Source organism: Embiotoca jacksoni, unplaced genomic scaffold (assembly GCF_022577435.1).
Source record: "Embiotoca jacksoni isolate LCO1_2020_lvr unplaced genomic scaffold, fEmbJac1.0.p SCAF_7, whole genome shotgun sequence".
NCBI lineage: Eukaryota > Metazoa > Chordata > Actinopteri > Embiotocidae > Embiotoca > Embiotoca jacksoni.
Window position 1 is genome coordinate 10,073,709 of NW_027185425.1, and position 26,018 is coordinate 10,099,726.

The window sequence follows — 26,018 nt, forward strand, 5'->3', positions numbered from 1 at the left end:
TAATGTGATGAAAATAGTATTTGTGATCAGTTATGGTCATATAGCTGACAACCAGCAGCAGCCTTCATATCAAATGTGGGTGACTAGTTATATATACAGCGCAAATGTATGATCTTAGTCCGGCTAAATGTCTGGATGCGGTTATTATTATTATTAATTTCTAAGAGGTCAGAGCTGTTTGTAGTTTTCCTGAGATGTTGCCCAACAATCAGATTAGATTAGCCACTCCTTCGTTAGCGCACGGATGCTGGAAATGAAAGCTAACAGCTAGTGTTTACGCAATTTGGAAAGATGGCTGGAGACCTGCGAGGTTTCGCGCTGGAAAAAGCCGAGCTGCTCTCCAGCCGCTTGAAGGAGCTCCTGTCTTCGGGACAAGGGTACGTCCTGGCTCGGTTCGGGGTGGATTTGGGTCTGAAGCCGGAGCTGTATCCGACGTGGGTCATCGTGTCGGCGGCGGCGGGTCTCCTGGTGCTCCTCGCTCTGTCCTGGGCCGCCGTCTGCGGCGGTCTGCTCGCCGGGAAAAAGCGGGGATCCCCGGTCGGCGGCAGCGGCGGCGGCGAGCCGGGGAAGGCCGGCCCGGTCCGGAGCACCAGGGCGGAGGAGCAGAGGAAGAGGAACAAGAAGAAGACGCCGGATAAGGTACCGGAGGCGGCGGGGCTGTCGAACCGCGGAGGCTCGTCCGAAACGACCCGCGTCTATATCACCGCTGATAAAAAAAAAAAAAAACTATTATTATTATTTTTTTTTTTTAAAAACACGTTTATTTGATCTTTTATTTTAAAACACGTTTAAGTTTGACGTCAGTTAGCCAGCCAGCTAACCGGGCTACCTGACGTACCACGAAGTGGCGTTTAGCTGCCGTTGCAGCCCCCACGTTTGTTCACACGACATTTATTATAAACCCTGGAGGGAAAATTCAAGAGACCCGAATAAAATAAAAAAAAATAAAAATAAACCAGAGAGTTAACTGAATACACAATACGTATTGTTTAGCAAGGGATGCTAACTAGCAGCGCGTGTAATTGACACGCCACTGATGACGGTTAGTTTAACGCGAGCCAGTCAAAACATCAAAACACGTTCAAAGTACTCTTTTTTTTTATTTTTACCTTCATAATTAACATGCTGAATAAACTGTACTCATAACAAGAGAGCGGTGTCGATGTCAACACGTCTGCGGACAAGGCCGAAGGGACGTCGAAGACTTATTGAACCCAAAAAAAAACCCTTCAAAACGTCAGCGCTGCTCAACCGGGACGTTTTTAATGGACTTTTGGCTTGCTGCGATTTTTTACATGAAACGTTTTGATATTTCCTTTCGAAGACCTTTTAAATTCACACATGGGGTTGTTGTTTTTTGTGTGTTTTTTGTGTGTTTTTTGATGGAAAGTGCAGATTGTCCGTCCCGTCTTCCTCTTGCAGAAGACGCAGTCCAACGGCCAACCGGTGATTGTGGCGCACGAGGAAGTGAAAGCGCACGAGCCCGTTTCCAAACCCGCGCCGCAGATTAAAACCGAGAAGGTAATGTCGAAAAAAAAAAAAAGATCAAAGGAGATGTGAAAGTGCCGGTGGTGTCTGGGGCAGAGTAGACGACGGGAGTTTCTCCTGCAGACTCGTCCCGGTGGTGTTGTCGGTGGGAGTATTTACTGACGCTCCTCCGCCGCCGCACCTTTTGTCAAACTTGCCACGTGGCACTACAGTAGAGCAAACAACAGTCATTAGAATATCAAATTGTTATTATTGTTATTTATTTATTTTTTTTATCATTATTATTATTATTTCTGTCTGCGCAACAGGTGCATGAGGTTCAGGCCCCAGCGCAGGTGAAAAAGAACAAGAAGAAAACCAAGACGGATGTGAAACCGGTTCAGCGTGTGTCCGCAACTGATGGGAAAGAACCAGATGACGGTAAGTTTCTCCTGATGAAGCTAAAAATTCATACCAACTTCTCGTTTTCAAACTAACTGTTTAGTTAAAAAAAAAAAAAAAAAAAATACAGCTCAATGTTAGCCTCATTTTAGAGCAGCTACGATTGAGTTTGCTTGTTGGAGCAAACCATTTTACATATTAATAAAAACCAGAGTTTCTCTGCAGACAACCATCTAAATGGCTTTGTTTATTATTACCTTCCCTAAGCATTCAGAGTTGTTTTGTGTGTGTGTGTGTGTGTGTGTGTGTGTGTGTGTGTGTGTGCGTGCGTGCGTGTGTGTGTGTTTCCACCAGGTAAGTGGGAGACCAAGGTCAGTAACCGAGAAAAGAAGCAGCAGCGCAGGAAGGAGAAGGGCTCCGAGGACTCTGGCGGTCCAGGAGGCCCGGAGGCTCCCAAAACCCACGCGGAGGCGCCCGTAGCTACGGTAGCGACCAAGAAGAGCAGAGGTAAATTCATCGAGGAGGAACCGCAAAAAAGAGTGATGGAAATGTGGTACCAAACGTACAATAGAATTACCAAGTTTGGTTAACATACATTCTTAACACGGGAGTGTTGGCATCCTCCCTTTGGTGTCTTGTTGCGAATAGTCCATTCATAAACTCAAACGATACTGAATGTTACTCGAGTATTTATCTTGTGTTTCAGAGTCCCTGCACTCGAGAACCAATGGAAAAGGGGATGCAGCCACTGGAGCTGGTAAGTAGAGCCTTTATTTTCTATGACTGCTTTTTTTTTTTTTTTTTTTTTTTTTTTCTCAGTACAGTTTTAGTTTTAGTTTCAGTTTACGGTTTAGTAAGAAGATAAAATGGAGGAGGTGATTTTGAAGCTGTTATGCGTGAACCTTTTGATGTCCGATTAAATGTTACAAACATTCAGTTTCAATATCCACGGCAGTAAAATCACATATTGGGAGCTATACCGTAATTGGACATATCCGAAAACGGCTGTTACGAAAGTCTGAACTCTTAAAATGACTTTTTCAACTGAGCGCTCAATTGACATATGCGAGTAAAAGTTGTCTCTGCTTGACAACAGTCCGCTTCTTTCCTGTTTTGCCCGCCTTGTCAGTGTCCTCCAGCTGGAGAAAGGATCCTTTGGTCAACGGTAGGGGCTTCACCGACATGTCCCTGAAGATCCCAGGTCAGATGGGACCTATGGAGGGAACCAAGTGGAGTGCGGTCCCTGCGGCTTCACATTACAGGCCCCAATCTGAATCTCAGCCCTGGGCTCAGGAGTCACAAGGTACCATCTGGACCCGGACAGACCTTTTCACACCACGAATAGAAATACTTGAAGGGACGGGGCAGGGATGTTTTGTATTATTTTGTCTCTGATCAACACTTCGGATTTGAAAATGAAAGTCAGATAATGGCTGTGTATAATGTTTGATTAAAAAGTAAGGCTTCATGTTTTTTTTTTTGTTTTGTTTTGTTTTTTTACCATGATTCAGTTAGTTTTGATGTTCGGAGGGTGTTCGTCACCGTGTCAATGGTGCGATCTTCATCACCGCTTTGTGGTGGACATCAGTGGGAAAACCTATACATGTGGCACAAACATATTAGTTCTTTATTCAATCTTTTTTTTTTTTTTTAGGAAAGCTTGTCTGTTAATGCCAAACCTGAACTCCGCTGTTTGTTTGCCAGAATCGCATTCTGCCATATAATCTGCCTTTTTGTGTGTGTGTGTGTGTGTGTGTGTGTGTGTGTGATGGTTGGCAGCAGCATGGAGTGGCATCGATGGCAGGATGAAGACCGACCTCAAACCCGTGTCCTTCTCCATGCTGGGGCTGAACAGCACAGGTTGGCGCTTTGATTAACTGCCAGCCCTCTTCACCCAATCAAAAAACAGACTCTACCTTCTCATCCAAAGAATGTCTGATGTTGTTTTTCCACTGTACTTCAACAGCTACCGGTGTTTTTGTAGTCATGGCCGGTTCACTGTTTTACTTCCCTCACCTTTTTTTTTTTTTAACCGCCTCCTGTCTCCTGTAGACCCCGTATCAAATGCAGTGGATCTGCAGTGGCCGAGCCGCCCTGCTGTTGATGACGAGTGGTCGGGATTCAGTAAGTAGCCTGCGATCCCTCACACACGTCTGCGCGCTCCCGGACAACTGCTGCTTGCTTCAAAACAAAGGATCATTTCAGATTTCTGTATACCCGACATCTATTTGTTTGCTTTTTGTTTTTAGAAGGGATGGCAGCAGTGGATCCCAGCTCAGACTGGAACGCCCCAGTAGAGCACTGGGGAAACTACGAAGAACCTCCTGCGATGGCGACGCCAGCTCCTCCCCAGAAGGAACAGCCTGCGGCCAACAAGGTGTTAATCTTCAGGACCTTCACACGGCCCTTTATACTGTACATTTCTAAATTATGTATTGATAACTTGTAATCGGCTTCAACATTTCTTTATGTTATTGCCGGAGGGTTCATCTCTGGATGTTACTTGCAATGGACAAGGATTGTGCCACATGTTAAAAAAAAAATAAGACACATCATGATAATGGCAATATTCCAACTTGTTGATGTGATGACATCATACTGTAATGCCGTGTAATGGTACGATGGATGTTAAGTGCGTAACTTGGACAACAGCAGCAACGAGCGTGGTTGAAAGCGGAGTAATCTCCACAAAGGGAACTTTAGTCGTGTGGAAGTAGTTTGTTTACAAAAGATGAGCTGTACAACAAACCAGTAATAATTGAACTTTTACTGAGTATTTGAAGGCAAACGATTATGCAAATGTTGACATATAAAATCACAACACTTATTTTGTTGCATTTTTTTTTTTGTTCTTGAAATGAATAAGATATTCATCGGAATCTTTTCATATTGCTAGCACAGAAATTACGTCGGATCACTTCAAGGCCACGCCGCCCACCCCCAACATGGGCGTTTTCCGTTAACATATATTGGTGTTTTCAACTGTCACCTGAAATATTTGAACGTGTTTTTGTTGTGGCAGGTATCAGAGGATGAGAAGGACACTGAGGATCCATCTGGGGGAGCAGCCAAATCGAAAAAGAAGAGGAAAAAGAAGAAGAAGACCGAGGAGGAGGCTGCGTCTGATCCTCAGGCAAGAAACAAAACTCAACCTAAGATGAATATCCTTTAATATTTTATTAGTTGTTTGTGTTTACATCTAGTGAGCGTTGGTATTTAACCTGCAGTGATGTAATGCCATTGCATTTATGTGTAGACGGTGAGCACGGTGCCGCTGGTCAATGCGGTGCCCAAACCTCAAGAGCTTCCGGTGCTGCCCTCCAAGAAGCAGAACGCCAGCATATCTTCCTCTCACAGTAGGTTTCATCAGTTCTCAACTTAAATCTGTGTTCAGTCACCGCAAGGGGGGGAAAAAAACAAACTCAAGAGGGGAAATAAATGATCTCAAAGTAAACGAATAGATATTCATAATTGTTTATTTGATCACTTTCCTTTATCTATATATTTTCCCGAAAGCACAAGTTGTGTTGCAAGTCCAAATGTTTGAAAGTATTTTTCAATAAAGATGGTCCAAAGTGCAAATATTGTAATTTTTCTTGTCGATCTTCCTGCAGAGAAGTCCGAGCAGATTGTGGAGCCTCCGAAGCCCTCCCAGAAGAAAAAAGCCAGAAGGGAAACATGAAGTCGCATCACAGGCCCAAACACAGCATATGCAAATGATTGTTAAATGTGTCACATGCAATAATTACCAGGTACAGAAGTTTCTTTCTGAGCTACGTTAACAATTTATCAGTTACAGAAACAAAAAGACACCAGGCAGTAGATATCACCTGCTTGGCTAAATATAGAGATGAAATGTGGTCCTATGGACTGACAACTTAACTAATTTGCACTATTTGCTACAATGCAACCAGAGTGGAGTTCAGGTGTGGTGGACTTTTAATAGAGGTACATGTTTAATGGCAAGTGTTTTTCTTTCCTCCTCCCAAGAGCGCGTGTGAGATTTGTAACCCCAAAATACAAAACGGGTTTTTAATTATATTATTTTGCTGTGGCAAATTTTTTTCTTTTAAAAACGACCTTACATTTGTATTCCCCGGAATGTTGCACTTTGTTGTGCTTGTTGCTGCTGCCCCTGTATGCGTTACTGAAATGTTCTAAAGTAAAGGGAAAAGGGCGGGGTTTGGGTTAATGTCAAGTCTATCTCAGTACAACACTCAAGATTCCCATATGGACCGCGACAGATTCAAAGGTTTCTGTAATACCTCTCCTCTCCATAATGGGCATAAAGTGATACCCCTCGTCAAGGAGCTCGACTGTAAGTAAGTAAATCTTGTGTGCAAAAATGCATTTTAAAGTTCAGCTTAGGTTAATGAGACAAGCTACCAGCAGACACGTTAATAGGTATTTCCAAAAGCAACGGCCTTTTTAGTGCAAAATTCCCTCTGTTCATCATGGCAGTGCATGCGACTTTGTTTATGGTGAAAAACACTGATCCTAAACTTTCATGTGACTGCCAGGGTGAAGACACCACCTCGGTTTGGCTCTTCTCATAGTTTTTGCCTGACGTTGTTTTGCACAGTGCAGGTAATGTATTTTGTACCCGATTTTGTAGTGTCAGTGTTCTCAGTGTTGTATGGAGATAGATTTGTCTACCCTTGTAATAGTCCCTGAAATCTGCCCTTTGAGTACAAACACCTCACGGCTTGTAGGTTGTGTAGTTTGCTCCTTTTAAAATCAATGGCAGCTGTGGTCCATGTCAGTTACAGCCATGTTCAAGGTATCTTCATCGTAGAAACTTCTCCAAAACCACTCGTACAGAGTGATCCACCTCTTCGCTGTCCGTCCGTGTGATTTAAATGTCCCAAACACTTACAGTGTTCGCTAATATGAAGGTAAAATACCCTTCGGTCTGAGTTTCGGGGTTTAAAGAAGAGGGTTACTGACACGGTGAAGTGTTAACCCTGATTTTGTTGAAACTATGCTGGCAGGTTGGGGAAGGAACAAAAACTGGTTGTAAATCATGAGAGCTGGTATTTTGACATTATATATTGATTCTGGATCTGCCACTGGAGACTTGCTGAGGATACATAGTGGCTGCAGTAACTGATATGAACCACCAGGAGGCACTACTGTGAAGTTAAGAGGGAGTGGGATTAAACCATAAAGCAGTAGCACTGTTAACTGTAGTCCTACGACTTTTATCATCATCATTATCACCGTGAGTATGTCTTTATCTTAATAGAGTGTATGTTGATTTTTTTTTTTTTTTTTCTAAAGACTTAATGATCCCTTCGGCACTCTAGGATTTTTTTTAAATTTTTTTTTTAAAGACCATTTCTTCCAGTTTTGTGCTAGAAAAAGCTGCGCCATATGTACAGATTGTAAGGGCTTTTTCCAGTTCTGTAACTGCACTGTGCAAAAGGCTGTACTCTGGGGTCCTTTTGCTGTCGATGAATTGTTTTTAATACCTTTTGCTGAATGTGAAATGTGTAACTTTTTTTTTGTTTTTGTTTGTACCTGACTTCTGAAATTTATGATGGTGGGAAATGTTTTGGACGTAAACTGAGAATGAAGACACACATCGAGATGTGATATAGAGCAGCTTTAATTCCACATCCCAGTTGGTTTTAAATAATACATTTACACACAATTACACACATATGAAAGGAATTTAATTCCATTGCCTTAACCTGTAGTTGTATAGAAAGTGCATTGGAGTCCTTTTTATAGTTTCCATCCAATTGCAAGTTTTGATGTCAGAGACTTAATTTAATTTTGCATGACTTTGATAATAGTACTTGTGTACATGAAATAAAAATGCTCAAACTTTTGCTTTAACTGTTAGTACCTGGTCTTAGAGTACCACTCAGTATACTGTATACTGGAATAGCTTTCTGTAAGGAGACAAATTGCAGCTTTTCTGTGGGCATCCAGTTTAGAGGACATTAACGTATTCATGTGGGCACAGTCCTAGTACATCAAGGTGTTTTATCAACTGGTGGTGGTAGCTAGACCTGCTAGATCACTAGGGACAAAATTATGTGTCACTGTGGCTTCAGGTGCCCTTTTGTTAAATTTTTACTGATTATGTTAGATGATGATTCAATCCGTGTATTTATATACTTGCCTCTAGGAAGTGTTTTTTGTGAATGACTTTGTTTATTGAGGAGATACAAATGCTATTTCTATGTTTGTTTGGTAAAAATGAAAATTAAATGAGAACTGCTTAATACCACATTGTCATTGAAATATGTTTGTGGTATGGTTTGCATTTCTTTCTTAAAGTTGAAAAGTAACACAGCGGACACCAACAGAATAAACAACCCCCTTTCAATAAAAGTTGGGACGCTGTGTAAAATATAAATTAAAAACATAATGTGATGATTTTCCAATCATGGAAACCTAAATTGAATTGGAAATAGACCAAAGCTAACATCAACTGTTGGAACTGAGAAATGTTATGTTCTTTTTGGAAAATATATGTTCATTTTTAATTTGACACATTTCAAACAAGTTGGGACAGCTGCAAGTTTACCACTCTGCTGCGTCCCCTCTTCTTTTAACAAACCTCTGGAAACGTTTGTTTGCTGAGGAGACCAGTTTCTGGAGTTTTGAAAGTGGAATGTTGTCCCACTTTGCCTGATGTAGCATTTCAGCTCCTCAAAAGTTCAGGGTCATCTTTGTTGTGTTTTTCATTTAATGATGCGGCAAATGTTTTCAATGGGTGACAGGTCTGGACTGCAGGCAGGAAGGTTTAGCACCTGGACTCTTCTTATTTTGGAACCACGCTGTTGTAAAATGCATTTGTGGATGCAGCATGTTCACAGACAATCGGAAGTGTTCCTGAGCCCATACAGTGATTTCCACTACAGATTTGTGTCTATTTTTTTTTTAATGCAAAGTAATTTTACAAGGTAGTAAGGAACTTTTGGGCCTCATTATTTAATTAAGTTTTTATGCCATAACAACTTTCAAGTATGGATAAGAGGCATATTCTTTTACCAGAATTCCACACAAGCAGTGCCGACAGTAATTGGTATTTTAGATGTGTCCACTTTCATGCTGTTTTAATTTTTGTTTTCAGACTAATCCTAAATCTGTCATAAATATAATGAGGACTTGCTGTATGCTGTGGTGCAAATCTGTGTCAGCAGTTAGCCCTGTGTTCGGCCCTGGTTGCAGTGACCCTCCTGAGGCCAAACAGCTGCCTCAGCCAATGCGGTTGAAGCAGCCGCGTTGCACGCTTACACAGCCTGACCTCCTTCGTCTCATCTCTCTCTCTCTCTCTCTCTCCATCCCTTATCTCTCAGTTCATTTAGGATTTACCATCTTTTAATCTCCCGCAATCTCTGGCTCGCTGCCCATTCACCTTCACTTCAGTGGGATATAAAAAAAATAATAATTCTTCCCTGCTGGACGATTGTTGTGCTTGCTTTTTTTTTTTTTTTTTCCTCGTGTGTGTATAAAAGGCAAATGTATTAATAGTGAAGGTCACTTGGTAATGGATGGTACCGTGGTTGCTCAAAGCCCTACTGTGAAATTCACTCGCTAATACTGTTTTAAAAAAAGCTCTATCTAAAGTCCATGTGTCTGAAACCCAGAGGCCTAAGATAGTCACGTCTTCGAACAAGTCATAAGAATGAGGCGCCATTATACAGGCTAAAATAATAAATATATTGTGCTCCACTAAGTTTGAGGAAAAAAAAAAGACTGTAAGGCTGTGTATTTCCTGTCATTATGTCTGCAGCCGCTCCGCACATGCATTGTGAAGTAGTTCAGACACTCACTCTGACTGTAATATGGAAAATCGTCTGTAAAATGCAGCACGACTTTGAGATTTTGTCTTCGTGTTGCGTTCCAACTTTTTGTTCCAACAAGAGGTGGCTGTCTGGTCAGTATTAAGTCATGGCAGGAGAGGAAAATCCCCTAATGTGACGATGATGCGGTCCGCCCACCAGAGCTTAGAGCTGTGGTCACTGGCCCATCTGTCGGGCTTGGTGCACAGACAGCGAGAGACAAACTGACGTGAAATGAAGTCTGGTTTCTTTTTGTAACACGACAAAAGAACATCAATATTTAGCTGTTCCATTTAGTTTGAGAACGTCTTTCAAAAAAAAAAAAATAATAATAATGTTTTAACATCCTGTTAGGTTTTAGTTATTTGTCAGCTGTTCCTTCTCTCTGTGCACACTTGAAAACGCTGGAATTATAAATGGCCCCAGATTTGATTAAACACATTCATTTAGAAATATGAATCACGAGAGCATGATGTTATTTCAAATGAAGATGGTCTCAAGCCATGACAGGGACTTAAAATCACATTATATCAGCACCTGCCTCAGCCTTATCATGCCTGTTCATATTGTGTATCAGTAATGCATATCCCCTTAGTCCCAAACAAAGTTACCAATTAGTCAAATTACCACAAGCCATTGGTCACGGTGACTTTTGGAGCTTTGGAGGCCCCTGGAGCTCTTCACAGCCCATGGAAGTTGGCCACTTTGCCCGGTCTGCAATTCCGCCTTGCACTGGAGATGACGATTAGGTTGAAACACTTTAAGAACGTCCCTATTGTTAGGTTTATAATAGGGATGGATCAATGATATTATATCACAATATGTATTCACGATATAATATTCTGATTTGAAACATTTTTGTGACGTACTGCGTGTTGTGTATTTTGCGACATGTGGCGAAGAAATAAGGTTTTCAGTCTGTTCATCACATTTCAGTCATTTTTATAACAGCAAAATTGTTCTTGTGTCTGTCTGAACAGGAGAGTCAACCACAGAAAGGGAAAATCAGATGAACGGCTTGCCTGTCGCGCGCTTTTAATCATCGAGCAATATCTAGCCGTCTTCTCACCCTTCTTCATAGGTGTGAACGTGATTTTACCTTTTGAGGTTGTTTGATTTACAGGATTTTCAGAGTTTTTGAGAGGTGAAAGCAGTATGTTTAATTTCATTATATATATATTTTTTTTTTATTATTATTACTTTTCCAGTGTAAGTGCACTCACATCACAACGTTATGCCACGAAACAAGACCATATTATTCACAATGTACAAATAAGAACACATGAACCACGAAAACACCAAACACATTGATGGTTATATTTCTTTTTGAATGGGCAGTGAAATAAACCTAATTTCTCCCAATAAGAAACTGCCACTAATACGCAGCTCCGTTCACTGGCATTAGTTAAAGTCGGGGTCATAATGAGATATTTTGTGTGATTATAAAAGCATTTTCCATCCATCATCATCCATCCATCCCTCTGATCTCGGTTTAAAATCCCTCCCGCGGCCACGTGACTCCGGGATGAGCCGGATTAGCGGCTCCGTGTTTTCCAGCAGGAGTCCATCACCACCACCACCACCACCACTTACGGAAACCAGGCTTCAAACCACAACGCTGGATGTTAGCGGTCCGAGCACCGAGGACGCTTAAGTATTCCGTCTTTTTTTTTTTTTTTTTTTTTCCCCCCACTGAACATTGTTGCCCTGACTGATCAATTTTCATGAAATAGCGTGAAACTGACAGCGCGATTAAAGATGATTTCGCCGTGGGACCGGTGGTACTCGACGAGCTGCTGCCTCTGCTGCCATGTACGGACGGGCACCATTATTCTGGGAATATGGTATATGGTGAGTCCCGATTTTATTTTTTTATTTTTTTCCAGGCAGACGTCAGAGCCAAATGTGCACGAATACTTGGTGTATATTTATATATATATATGCGATGAAATAGTTTCGTAAAACGTCCAGTGCCGTTTCGTTTTTACAGCCGTAGCGAAGTTAGCTGGCTAAAACAGTTGTTGATTTTCATTTGTTTTTTTTTTGTTTTTTTCCGCTTGATTTGGTCATTTTTGCAGGATGCACTCGGTTTAACTAAATAAAACAAACCGCGGTAGCTGATCGTTCACCAACGTCAACATATTTCTTTCTCGGTCATATAAAAATACTTTTTTTTTTTTTTTTTTTTTTTTTAATCAAAATGTAAGCGTTTTAACATGACATTCACACGTGTTTTTCTTGCGGTGCAGTTATATTTCTTTTAAGCCAACATTAAGGTTAACGTTGTTATTGCGCCCTTCTGTGATTTGTCCTACATTTGAACCGGGTTAAATATAGTTCGCTTCCGTTTTTAACCTAAAGTTGTAAACATAGTTCAATTAAGCCTCGTAAATCCCCGACCTTTAGTAAGGTTGTTTAGTAAACAAGTGGTTTATTTGCGGTCCGCCACTAATAAACAACGTCCGCTCGCCAGAAAAAGCAACAAATACCTACATAAGATGTGTTTTCGCGAAAGGTTTCAACGGTGACATAAGGTTTAGGATGTGATAGCTGTATTGATCCCGGTCAGCAGTTTCATCAATGCTACTTTCATATCTATAATCTACGAAATAACACGTGACATTAGAGCTGAAACAATTTAGATATACAACAAATTAAATGCCGATTATTTTGGTTAATCATCAATAATTTGTAGTCATTTTTAAATGACAAAAAAAACAAAAAAAAACGACACTTCTCTAGTTTGCAGCTTTCTTTAGTCCTCCATGATGATGATCTTTTAGTTGTGGACTGTTAGTCGGGACAAAACAAGACATTTTAGGCTGCACGTTTGGCTTTGGGAAAAGATTTTCACCATTTTCTTGCTATTTAAATACAAAACATCTAATCTGTTAATCCCCAAATATATATATATAGAATAATCAATGATGACAGCAAATGTTATTTGCAGCGACTGTGAATTAACAGAAAGGAAAAAAAAGGCCGTGCAAATTATCTACATTGTGTGTTGATGGTTCAACAAAACAAGCAATTTCAATACATATCCTCTTGGAAAGATGAGGATATATTTTCAGACAGTTTATTAACAAATGATTTATCAGAAATATTATCGATAGGCTGATTGAATAGGATAGAAATGAATACAATCCCTGATCATGATGCCCCGTTACATATTTCTTTAGTTAGTGTGTCTATGCTGTTTCATATTTTAAAGATGAACTAAAAAAAAGGGGGGGAAAAAACGGATTTCTTTACCTCACCTGTGCTTATTTTTTCTTTTTGTATTACTTAAACACTGCAACAAGAAAAAGGACGGTGTATCATCACTTCTTCAAGCTACTACTCTGATTAGTAATGTCTGCGTTGTCACATAACTGCAGGATGGGGACTAAAAATAGAGAACTCCACTATGCAATTTAATGTCAATATTGATTTTCTCTTCCCGGCAGCTCATCAATGCAGTGGTCCTACTCATCTTGTTGTCTGCTCTCAATGACCCAATTCAGTACCGCTACCACCTTACCAGCTCCGAGCTGGGAACTGACATTGATGTCATGGACGATGCAAGTGAGTGCAACTAATCCCCCCCATACACACACACACACACACACACACACACACACATGTCTGACTTTACATTATAAAGTGATATGATAGTTTATGTTCAATTTCTTACCTGGCGTGAAAACCATTTGAAGTCAAATATTTTGTTGTTTCAACTCCTCCAATATGAGGATTCGCTGGTTTGTTTTCTGTTGTGAAATGATTATCTTCGGGTTTTGACTGTTGGTCAGAGACTTTGAGACGTCACAGTTGGCATTTTTCCATTACTTTCTGACATTTTATCGTCAAAATACACAACTATTCGAGGAAATAATCAGCAGATTAATCAATGATTAAATTTTTTTTTTTTTTAGCTGCATCCTTAAAAGAAACCTTCATAGTTGTCGTACGTGATTCAACCCACCCACCTAGGACGTATCACTCAGATTTGCTGTCAAGACTTGCTTTGTTTTTTGAGTATTTGTTTGTTTTTCTTTAACACTCTCTAACCCTAACCCTAACCCTAGTCAAATAAGTTAAGACATTTGTGTGTAATTAACTTAAATGAAAGAATGACTCATGAGCAGTCAATAGTGACGCTAGATTAAGCTATTACAGGAGCCCAACTCCCACACAACATCGAGTTTCATGGCTCAGTAACAATTTATTTGGGTGCATTTTACGGTTCTGCCTCAGAGTGCTCATTAAAATCACTGTCATGTCCAAATAGCTCCACGCGTATCCGCAGCTGTAAAATCGTCTACCCTTTCTGCCCACCACTTCTTTTCTGAGAATGCTGCTCTCAGCACAGACGTAGCTGAGTAAGCCGGGCACCATAGAGAACACATCAGAGTGAATGTGTATTTTCAGTGCTTCCCCTCCGGCAGCTATCATCATCACAGTCGCCTCTGGTAGGCCACAGACACTGTCACTGGCGACTTTGATTAAAAACGACTGCTCTAATTCTCCGTCGGATTAAAACGGCCATCTTGACTGTCTCCCCCTCTCGCACGCTGTAGCGTTTATGCTCGTGCAGCATCGAGCGCGTGTTGTAAAACACGGGAAAAGGATGGCGATGAGCTGGTGTCATGTATTTTTAATAGACGGGTGTCAATAGAACCAGCGCCACTGATCATGTGCATCGAAATCTCGTGTGTGGGGGACGTGATTGGTCGCAGTGCATTTCTGCAGACATGTATTGTGTTTTTATATGTTGTATGTGTGAACTTGTGTGTCCGCGGCAGGGATTGATATACTTAGAAGAGAATCCCTTCTTAGGTCTTAACACCGTATCGGTGAGGTTAAAGCATGATTGCATTCGGTTTTTGAGAGTTTGTATTTTATGAAGTTATGGAAAATTGGTTAACAATACCAGCGTTTATGATCAAGTTCAGTAAGTGCCATTTTGCACTATTATTTCATATCAGTCTGCACAAATGATATGAGACAAATATTTTTGACCAAATAATTTGATAAGTGGATATAATGACTAAGTGGAAAAGGCAAATAATAGAAGAGCTAAAACAGTCTGGTAGGTTCAGAAAATGATGTAATTTCACTGTAAAGCAGCCTTTGAAACCAGGAAAATTATACTGTATCACAATATCAAGTTTAATATCACAATATTGATAAAATAGTGCTATATTTTCCAGCCCTAATCTGGGATTCTTCTTACCTAACAGTACATACACATCTTATTTGATCTTGATATCTGTGGAGGATTTTAGTTACTGTGTTGAGTGCCCCACTGACAGTGACATGTGTCTCATCAGTGATTGTGAGAATGATGTTATAGTTGGCCAATATAAGCCCCTCTTGCATAACAATTACATGTTCATCATGTTTTGTCCAAAGGCAGATTGAGTGCTATAAATACTGGGGTTACTTACGGTGCTTTGTTTTGTAAAAAAAAAACACGGCCTACTTAGGGTTGGTCATCAGCATTAATATTGCTAGTGCCATAAATGTACCATATATGACAGTATTTGTAATAAGAAAAACATCATAATAAAGTCAGTGTCCGAAATATATGACATTAGGAAGTAAAATGTACGCTAAATAAGCTAATGAAACACTTTGAGGTCCGACTGACTGATAAAGGGTAATGAAAATATTGACTAGCTTTGCAACACGAAGGCTAAAAGCAACCCACAATGCAGCACTCTTTGTAGAAGACTGACTAATTACACTGGCACTCTTCACTGACAAAAGCTGATGTTATGACTATGTAATAGTCCTTAAATATAAGACAACTCACACTTTTTGGAAAGCCAATCTCAAAAAAGAATCAAAATAGCTTGTTATAATATGTCTAATACGAGGAGGATGTTGAAGACTATACTACAGATGCTTCTTATCTGTTCTCACATTGTTGTCTGTTTGTTTGTGTTTTTCTTCCCGCAGATATCTGCATAGCCACTGCAATATCCCTACTCATGATTCTTATATGTGGCATGGCAACGTATGGTGCTTACAAGGTACAAACGAACACAAACAAAACCAAATGAGATTCAAAGACACACATGAGGACTTGGGAGTTTAATCAGCTAATCTGAATCTCTTCCACACAGCAACATGCTGCCTGGATCATTCCATTCTTCTGCTACCAAATCTTCGACTTTGCCCTCAACACACTGGTAGCCATTAGTGTGGTGGTTTATCCCAACACGGTGCAGGACTACCTCCAGCAGCTGGTGAGAACCCGTTCATTCCAACTTGAACACATACCCAGGTGTCTAAACGATGCCTGACGTTTAATGTCTTCTTCATGGAAATGTCCCATTCTACAACATGAAATATTTGGAAGCAAGGAATATCTCACTGTCTCTTAACTCGGTTTGCCATGACAGATTCTGGGTTAAGTACTTGACCAAAGCATCTGCTAAGTAGCAGTGCTAAAGAAGAGGCATTCGATAAAAGCAGGCCACCCAGGCCTGAGCACAGGTCGTAGTTATTATAGATTAGGTGTCCTTTTCAGACTCCGTGCTTGTTGAGGACTGAAAGGTCCATCTTTGTCAGTGGCTAAATTTTGGAAAAGGTCACTTGTGTACTTTATGTCGCATGTTTCTCATTTCTTCATCTTCCTCTCTCCCTCCCTTCCAGCCGGGGACATTCCCTTACAAAGAGGACATCATGTCCACCAACAACATGTGCCTAGTCTTTGCAGTCCTGCTCTTCATTGGCTGCATCCTCTCCTTCAAGGTAAGACTGCAGACTGTCTGTATCGCTCCTATGGCCTTAGCTCTGGCCTCGCAACATTGTTTGGGGTTTTGTTCGTTACAACATCCAAGTTGACTGACATGTAAATCTGTGCAGATGTGTAGAAAAACATATACTTGTAAAATGTGTTTTGTACTTGCAACACATTGATACAGATTACACACACTTGCCGAACATTTGTTCACCGGGGAACTGCCCTTTTTTTAAAAAAAATATATACATATATATATATATATATATAGATTTGCTCATCATATTGCAAAGTGATTAAGGCAAATGAACCCTCCTGTTGTCCTTGGGTCAAAATGACCCGCAGCTGTGTTCAACCAAGTTCTATTTTATTTTCATATTTTTTGGGATCATTGGTGACAAGGAGGCTGTGAGGGTTTCTTTTAAAAAATGATGACCAATGATCCCCCAAAAAATATAAAAATATAGAAATAAAATAGAAGTTGGTTGAACACAGCTGTGGGTCATTTTGACCCGAGGACAACAGGAGGGTTAAGTCTCACACTGTGCTCATTTCCTAGCAGTAGGAAGCATATGGCATGTATAATGAATCTACCGGTGTGAGCATTCCCATCAATACTCTCCGTGAGATTATCACACAGTCAGAGAGCAGCGGATCAGGGACAACAGGAAACCAACTCCCGTCAAACTAATTCTCCCTTAATGCATGGATGATTCTCCCGGCGCAGCTTCGCTCTGGGGCTCTGGGACGAGATGGGGCATGAAGTTGCAGTCATCTGTACAATCAAATCAAGTTGTTTCTCCTCTAAACTGAGATTAGAAATGTTCTAGGCAGACGTCCAAAGCCAGAGCCGGGGTTTTATGACAGGGAGCAGCCACTGGAAGACACACTGCTGGACTCGCAGTCAGAAGAGCTGGAAATGTCACGTCAAAGGAAGCTTTGTAGAGTATGTGGCGCTTATTGTTCCAGAAGTCAAAAAAAAATCAAAAGGACCCCATTTTTATTGATGGGCTGCACATGCAGTATATACTGTATGTTGTCAATACGAATGGTAGTTGAGTCCCCCGGAAAAGCGCCAGATGTGAAAGCTCAAGGACACATTCAGCTCTCAGGACACAGCGAACACCTGCTAAAGTTCCTGCTGAAGCCAACATCCTCCACTTGACTGCACTTAAATGACAGAGACAGACAGGAAGAGGGAGAGCTGGAGAGAGAAGAGAGAGTTGAAGACGCAACCACCGAGGAAATGGAAATGGATGAATGGTTCGATGAGTAAAAAGAGAGAGACAGATGCTGAAAGTAAAAGAGCGACATGGTCAAATTCAGATTTGGCAATGACAAAATGTCACTTTCCTCTCAAAACAAAATGGTGTTAAAATCCAGCATCCAGAACGAATTACATTTGTACTTTGATTGGAAGTAGAATGATAGAATAAACTGGTGAAAGGAAGAGTACACGGGCGGGCTTAATTCAATCAGCAGAACAAAACAGAAAATGATTGAACAGTGGTAGGGATTCTTTTGTAGAAGACAGGACTTTTAAAATTTGATCAATTTGACCAACATTACTAATTCAAATGGCTGAGCAGTAAAGCACGGTGTTTTACCGACATCTAAAATGTCCAGAATGGTGCACGCTGGCTAAGCCGACCTCACACTTGTGTTGCACAGCGAGGATGTCAGCTCAGCAGATGGTAAAGTGATTGGCCAACGCTCTGCTTGGCTTCCTGGTCAGTTGCTCTTTCGGTTGGCAGAGGTACCGACTCAGCAGGCTACTCACACATACGCACAATGAACTTCCTTTTCTTTTGCCAAGTCAGACAAACCTAAACCTCACAGGCTCACTGAAGCAAGAGATGCCTGAGAAGTTGCTTTTGGTAAAATGGCGGAGAAACAGAAAGGGTCCTACAAAATGTCCACACATGAAACTTCATAATTTTTTTACACCTGGATCGAATCGGCACGTTTTACCCGTCTCGATGAGATGCATCTCTGCTGTCACCTTCCCTAACCTTGAACGAATGGATTAAATCACAGCGAGCGGCATCAGTAATCATGAAAAGTGGAGACGGTGTCTCTGAAGGTCATTGTGTCTTCTTTGTTTTCACCTCCTGCTCACAGGCTTACCTGATTGGCTGCGTGTGGAACTGCTACAGATATGTGAGCGGCAGAGGCACCACGGAGGTCCTTGTCTATGTCACCACTAACGACACCGCGGTGAGTCCTCGTGTGCTCCCTCCAGGGCCTCACCTCAAGGACACACTGACGATCCCTTCGCCGTCACATCGTCATATAATTGCATTTGCCCACCATTCATTTTTACTCGCGCAGTTCATTTTATTAGGTGAAAATAATTCCGATAAAGGCTTAGAAAAGTCACTTTCATCTGTATCCTTGGTACATTAAATTCAGTAGAGTGCATTAACAACAGTGAGGGTTTATTTAGCAGCACTAAAATGTAGACTATATTTACTTTTGCATGTATTGCAGTTCAGTGAGTTGATGCCGCTTAATGTGCAAGGTAAGGATCTTAGGAATTACGAGAGTAGTCTGCATTGCCATGTTTATATAATTTGACTTGTACATAGAGCAGAAATAAATAGATCTTTCACTTGTAAGAATATCTCTTAAAGAACCTCACTGACCTCAACCTCAGACTCAGATGTCCTCCTTATTGTAAGATATCATTTCATTTCCAATAAAAGAAAGATTCCAAAATTATTTTTTTCTGCATTCGTAAATGCTACGTATCAAGGAGGCAAAATTACCACATTGTTTGAATTGGCAATTTAGTGACATTTTATTTACTGTCAAAACAACAGAAAAGGAAATGACCCTGTCACACATAGAAATGTTTTGTTTCACTTAAAGTGTATCTGAAAAGAAAGTTGTTTCCAAAGAGAAACGTTTCTTGATAACCTATGGTCATTTAACAGTCATATACATCAGATAACGTTTACCTTTCAAGGGGTTCAGGTTAGTTTGGTTCTGCTCTGAAAACTTTCAGAGGTAAAAGAGCGTTTTTCTATGTGTCCGACTCCTACATACATGACAGGCGAAGATGCTATGTGTAGTATTTTAACCACTGGCCAGTTATTGGCAAATTATTTAAAAAAAAAAAAACAGTCTGCTAAAATATTGTTTACCAGTATTAAAATCCTACACATATCAATTTTTACAGGAAATTGTTTAGAAATTACACAGTGATTAGTAATTCTATAGCACCCTTTAATGTTGGTTTAAATAGTTCATATTGTAGACGGTAGAGCAGTTTATAGTGAAGCTGTCCAGGGTCCACATTCTGCTGTTTAAATGCCCCGGTGTTGTTGCCGTGCAGTCGGTCTGACAGTCAGTGAAGTGACACTGTACAGTGAAGTGCTGTAGGTCGTCCCGAGGTGTGGTTGAGTCGAGCCGGGTGTCGTCCAGCCCACTCGGCCCCCCTCAGCGTTGACTCAGAGTGTTTCTGAGAGGCTTTAGCACAGTCACGGTTTCCATTTGTCTGTCCGTTTGTAATCCTCCATGCTGATACATAAGACATTAATCTGCCTCACACCCACTGTCGTCTCGGCGCACAGTACTTCATCTGTCTGTCACTTTGTCCTTGCGGTGTCGTAGGCCCGCTTCACACTGCTGACGTTTTTCACCTTTCGAAATAGGCTGCGCACCCAGGAGCTAATCCAGCAGGGTCTGATGTCATATTGTATATCATATGGTCCCTCAGCAGATATTGGATATGGGTCGGCCACTTTGTCCACTGCAGCTATGATGGAGGACAATCTGAATACACAAAAACACAGTTTTGAAAATACTTGATTTGGAAATATATTAAATAATTAGTATAAAGGAAGTTGAGAACAAAACGTTGCCTGTCTGTGGGGGTTATCAGGTAAGTATGGAGCCCCAAGCAGATAAAAAGTGAAAAATAAAAGGTGTCAAATGAGTCTAAAATATAACGGAATACACCAGTAAAGGGTTCAACAAGAAATATAAATCTTTACACTTGTTTTTAACTTCTAATCATATGATTAAATATCACATAGAGAAAACAGAAGGTATAATGTATTGATATGAGCGACAAAATAAAACAAGTGTGGGAAAAATAAAATAAAGTTTGAATTCATTGTACCAACTGATCAAAGTGTAGAAGTAATGGATAAAAATGTATATTTCTCTTTACACTCTTTTGTATTTTTGACTCATCTGATCACCTTTCAATTGTCTTTTGTCAGTCTTGGAGCTCTGAAGGTATTAATGAGCCTGAATTGATGTGACTTTGAATTCTGTGTGTTATTAAACACTTCTCTGTGTGAAAATTTGCATCATAAGGCACGATAGATTAAAAAAAAAAGGTGCACGGTGAAAATAAGAATAAGAAAACATGCCTTTATAAATGACTGTTATCAGCTAGCTAGTGAAACCTGAAACTAAGCATATGTACAAAGTAAACACCAACACATAAGGATATACACAAACAGTAATTAATACTAAGAAAGACATTTTAAAAACAAAAAAAAGCCCCAAATATTGAGCTGACGAAACGAGGTCAGAGCGAAGGCCACAGCACAAGCTTGTTTGAATTTAAATTAGAGAAGTATGAGGAAACAAATTGTGCTTGAATGCAACAAATATTTGTGGCACATGAACAGGTTAAAAATCTCTAATGTTGGACGAAATACTGACAACTTGGTTTTACATTCCCGAACTCCCCACACCGCTGAATGGAGCGCTCCGTCTATTTTTACTATTAGAAAGCCGGCAGTGTGTCTAAATGGCTTTTTACAGCCTCGAACATCAAGTACCCAGCTGCTTATCTGCCCTGCTTTTATACAAATGCCATTAAAATGCACGACGGTCATCTCTCTCTCTCTCGCTCTCTCTTTTTATTCTCTCCCTCCCCCTCTCTCTATATCTCCGTCCGTCCTGCTCTCTTCTTCTGGTTGTGTTACATAATTGTCTGCTTGTCCGCTTCATTTCAAATCCTCCCTGTGATGTGTTCGCCGGGCCTCCCTGGCCGTTTCACAATTACATCCCCTCGGAGCATATTCTCTCCCTCCCTCTCTCTCTGACTGAATTAGCAGCAGTGCCGGTTTTATAACACCATTATAACACAGAGAAAGCCCTCGGACGGAGAGAACGCAATCTGGCCCCGTAAAGCAGAGGGACGTGTTTGAATGCTGTCCTCGCCGCTCGTCATGGCTTCCGCGAGGATGGAATAAAGGGCAGCGTAGCAAGATGTCAGAAATCACTTCCTGTTCACTATATGATGACGTGCACTACATTTTCTCTTTGTCTTCTGCACCACATAGTGCCTAAAAATTCTTTCAGTGGAACAAAAAAGTAGTGTCCGTATCGCGTACACTGCCTTGTCACTGTAAATTATAGAGGCGAACATTTCAGATTTGTGACACTGCAGCTCACAGCAGTGGTGACGCAAAATGAGGATTGTCAGAAACGTCACACATGTAGGGACTAGTGAAGGACTGACGGATCGTGGCAGTTATTTCAGGCACAGCTTGAGGTGAGACTTTGTTGTCTAAAAGCAGCCTCTTTGGCCACAAGTGACAATTACAGGATAATTAAAACTTTGTGTGATGGCAGAACAAGTAAAGAAGAGTTTCTGTATGAAGTCGGGAAACTCTCAGTTTCACAGCAGTTTCCATTTGAAGTCTGGCAAACAAATCCATTTGGCCAAACCAGAAAAAGTAAGGTTGTATGTGGACTCGGCTAATTAATGCTGCAGTTTATTGATTTATATTATGTTTTGTTTTTTTCTCAGTCAGAAGTTACATAAGGCATTTATGTTGAGATACAAAGCTGCAAAGTAGTGTGTGTGTGTGTGTGTGTGTGTGTGTGTGTGTGTGTGTGTGTAGAATTTAAGAATAGTAAAGTTCATTCTTGGTCTTTAAAAACAATATATAAAGTTCCACTGATCAGCCTTGGGGAGCTTTCAGCCACATCGCATGCACTTCTTCAGCAGTGGGAATTTCTCAGGCGTGATCATGTCACCCGAGTGCAGAACAATCACTTACAAACTCAGCATTTACTTTCATATAAGGCAGAAAAGCCTGTAAATGGACTGTTTGACCTTTAGAATATTTTGTTCCACAAAATATACAACAGATGTAGATCAGGACAGGGTAGATTATAAACGGCAAGTTATGCACCCTTGACCTTTTTGTAATGAGTATGTTGCATTAGTCTTTCAATTTGTGTTTGCGTTCATAGTTTACTTTTTTTTTTTATAAATTTAAAGTTCCTTACTTTTGTTTACATGTCCTTGTTTCATCAGAAATGGGGATGGGGGATTATTGTGGGGAAATCTTGGCCAGTAGTTTATTAGTAAATAAGTGTTGTACAATGTCCTTATTTTGATTTAGTTTTCACAGGACTGAATATTTTTGTTGCTCATATACTTTAGTTTCATGAGATGTGCGACTACAGAAATAATCATTCGAGTATTAGTATTAGTATTAGTAAGTCTAATGATAAGAAGTCTTTTCAAAAGATTGATGGGATTCTTTACGTTTTTCAGCCATTAGCTGATTTACTTTCAAACAAAATGAGTGCTTAGTCAGAAGCATTTAAAATTTTAAAACCATCACCATGTACTTATACTAACGTTAAGTACAACAGAATAGAAGATGTATTTGCGCTATGACTTGGGGCTGAGCTGTCGCTTGGTTCTTTGTTACCTTTCAGGTTCTGCTGCCACCGTACGAGGAAGCCATCGCCATCCCACCGAAGGAGCCCCCCCCCCAGTATATGGAGGCATGAGAGGCACCCTCGCGGCTGGAATCAACCCCAACACCTTCCACATCTCCCTCCAACAGTAGGACCCCAACGCCGACTGCAACGTGCTGAAAAACGAGACGAAACAAAGTCTTAGATGCTGGTTTCAGCTTGGACTCCTGCCAACTTTAGATTAGATTAGGCCGACCCTGAGCCAGTATTGTCATTAACTCTTCCCTCTCTCCGCTGCCCATAGTTGTTGTGACATATTGTCCTCCCTCTCGTCTCCTCTGTCCTCCTCCCAAGGACAGCATGACAGGGACTTTCAGACCTTTCCTTCACCACCACCACCAACCCTCCCTTCCGGGCAGCTGCTGTTCCCTGGAAACATCTAAACTCTTGCCGGCCCTGAACGCTCTGACCCAACTCGATGTGCACTTTTCTGTGAGTGAAAAGTGGTTTGGCCACCAACTGTTAACCCCCAATACTGTGAATTACCCTCGCGGTCTTTGTCTCGAAACAAACTACCTGAAGAGAGAGATAGCAACAGAGCGAGTGAGAAGGAAAGCGACACACACCATCAGTTCTACAAGAGCACTTTTTTTCAGAGAAGTTTTCCTTCATTGAATGTAATGTCGGGGTATTTTTGTATGACTTTTTTTGTATAAGCGTGAAAATGGAGAGAAAAAGACATGAATAGTGAAAGGCTGTCCTGTCATGATAAAGTATCACCAGGGTGCTGACGTAGCTCGTTCTGCTGGAAAGCATGTTGAGAGAGGTTCCTTGACCAATCACAGCTATGTCTTCCTTTTGTATCCACCTCCCGCCGTGTCTGTAATTGTGCGACCCATCGACTGCCAGTGAAAACCTTCCTCACCCGTCGACTTGCAATCGCAATATTCCAGTTTGCCTTCCTGTCCTCGTCCTGTCTTTTCCAAAAATCTAAAACGTTAATGTGAAGCACTTATTGCAGACAAAACGGTCTCCGATCCAGAACGGCAAAACGCAGTAGAAGTGTGAAAATGTTGAGATGTCTGTCTTGTGTTCCCGTCGAGCTGTAGCAGCATCGACTGTCTTTATTGGGTTTTTTTGTACGTGGATTATGGTGTGTAATCTGATCTTTTTAGTTGAGCTAACTTAGCTGGACTGAGGGCATTTTCCTATAAAGGCTACGTAACATGCTGCTGTACATCCAGAGACTTAGTGTACGTGCGTGTGTGTGCGTGTGCGTGCGTGTGTGCGTGCGTGTGTGTGTGTGTGCGCGCGCGCTTTCCTGCGGGTGACATTATGATGTAACTCTTAGGTCCTTTTTATGCACACGCGGTGATATCGTGATGTAGTGTTTCCTGTGCTGGTGACCTTTTTGAAATTAACATCGGGTGGAATCTAAAGCAACGATTTAGCTCGGCTCAATAGCACAAAATCAATGTATGAAGCTAGTTAAACAGTGCAAACGCTCGTCCTTTGCTGGGAACTGTTTGGGCAATCAGTGGAGCATTCGGACAGATGATTATGGGAAAAATAATATGTATACTTAATCCTGTTTTTCCAGTAATTCCTAAGAAGTATTTGCTACCAACAGAAAACCACACATTTACATTTTATCCTTCAGACTATGCAACAATGCACCACCGACTCTTTAGACCTGGAAATACATGTACCACGAAGTAGTTTTATTCCATTTGATACTAATACCGTAGTCGATAATGTAGCCATTCGTTGGCCCCTCCGTCGTTGTCCCCGTGTTTATGACCGCCGCTTTTGCAAATCCAACAAAGCCGAAAATGAAATTGCACTTTAAAGTCAGTGTGAGCTCACTGAAAAGTTGATGTATTTGTGTTTTGTCCATCGTTGCTGTGTTATTAGTGGTTCTGATGTGATCAGGAGCAATTTGTCCGGATGATGCGAGCTTCTAAAAACAAGACACAAATCCACCTGTACATATATATTGAGTGATGTGTCTGAAGAGCTGCAGAGCTGACAGATTTTCATGTTGGTTGATTGAAGCTGAGTCCTGCAGGGTTTCAGCTTGCACAGTATCTGGACCAGCGGATGGCTGACGCCTCATTTTATTTAGTCACTTCAAGACTGTTCTTCTTTCTCCTCTTGTTGGATCTGCATGAGCTCATGTGTTCAATTCTGAGTAATAAAAAAAAACTAAATCAACCACTGTCTGCTGGAGTTTTTGTTTTTATTGTTCTTCAGCTTACTATTGTAATTTTGACCTGGTGAATCACTTCTAAAATATTCAAATTAACGGGTTGTTTGGAGAAACTTGAGGATGAAAAAAAGAGCCCAAAAGGGTGTGTTTATTTTTTTATTATTTTTTTTTTTTTTACCTGCCATTTGAAAGTATAAAACAGTAAGTAATGCACGCGTAATGGTTTTGTTTTCTTGGTTTGGTATAAAATCCACAACACCTATACCTGCTTTATCCTGAAGATGGTGACAGGGTCTGATGTTTTCTAAATTCTTCAGTCTCGATAAGCAATTTGTAATCACCAATTAACCCATCGTGCATGTATGTGGACCGTGGAAGGAAGCCAGGGTACCCAGGGAGAGGTCCACGGAGGAAGGCTCCGGCCGAGGTTCGAACCCAGAACCTTCTTGCTTTTGAGACTGCTGAGCAGCAGCTGGCAGTGTCTACTCTGTGGGATGGTCCAAATGTTAGTCACGATACAGAAATAATAAGGTATTTCTTAACGTGAACAATCATAAAACACTACTATAATTTTAGGCACATGTTTTTTTGGATGAAATATGGTGATTTTCCAGCTTTGACGGGTCAAAAAAACGACTGGTGTGTTCTGAGGCCGGAACCTAAGAAACACTCATTTAAAGCCTTCTTTAAATTCAGTTATGTGGTTTATGTGTGAAACATCCTGTTT

General features: G+C 41.0%; 2 protein-coding genes across 6 annotated transcripts; both read left to right on the forward strand.

Annotated features, from left to right (window-relative positions):
- The first annotated feature begins 96 nt into the window (after positions 1 to 96).
- Positions 97 to 8,995, forward strand: mtdha (metadherin a). 4 transcript variants are annotated; one of them, XM_069176642.1, is made up of 12 exons: positions 97 to 639; positions 1,396 to 1,521; positions 1,797 to 1,908; positions 2,224 to 2,376; positions 2,576 to 2,626; positions 2,999 to 3,172; positions 3,649 to 3,729; positions 3,922 to 3,993; positions 4,122 to 4,246; positions 4,892 to 5,002; positions 5,126 to 5,225; positions 5,484 to 8,995. In XM_069176642.1, the coding sequence occupies exons 1-12, from the start codon at positions 292 to 294 to the stop codon at positions 5,549 to 5,551; spliced, it is 1,521 nt and encodes a 506-aa protein (XP_069032743.1). In that variant the 5' UTR covers positions 97 to 291; the 3' UTR covers positions 5,552 to 8,995. The 4 variants fall into 4 exon arrangements, with proteins under 4 accessions (XP_069032743.1, XP_069032741.1, XP_069032742.1 ...); XM_069176640.1 differs by having other exon boundaries at positions 100 to 639; positions 4,119 to 4,246; XM_069176641.1 differs by having other exon boundaries at positions 102 to 639; positions 3,652 to 3,729; positions 4,119 to 4,246.
- A 2,220-nt stretch (positions 8,996 to 11,215) lies between these two features.
- On the forward strand, positions 11,216 to 25,290 carry laptm4b (lysosomal protein transmembrane 4 beta). 2 transcript variants are annotated; one of them, XM_069176645.1, is made up of 8 exons: positions 11,216 to 11,322; positions 11,402 to 11,519; positions 13,118 to 13,235; positions 15,615 to 15,688; positions 15,782 to 15,904; positions 16,314 to 16,412; positions 18,523 to 18,618; positions 23,101 to 25,290. In XM_069176645.1, the coding sequence occupies exons 1-8, from the start codon at positions 11,291 to 11,293 to the stop codon at positions 23,173 to 23,175; spliced, it is 735 nt and encodes a 244-aa protein (XP_069032746.1). In that variant the 5' UTR covers positions 11,216 to 11,290; the 3' UTR covers positions 23,176 to 25,290. The 2 variants fall into 2 exon arrangements, with proteins under 2 accessions (XP_069032746.1, XP_069032747.1); XM_069176646.1 differs by having other exon boundaries at positions 11,220 to 11,519.
- Positions 25,291 to 26,018: the final 728 nt, after the last annotated feature.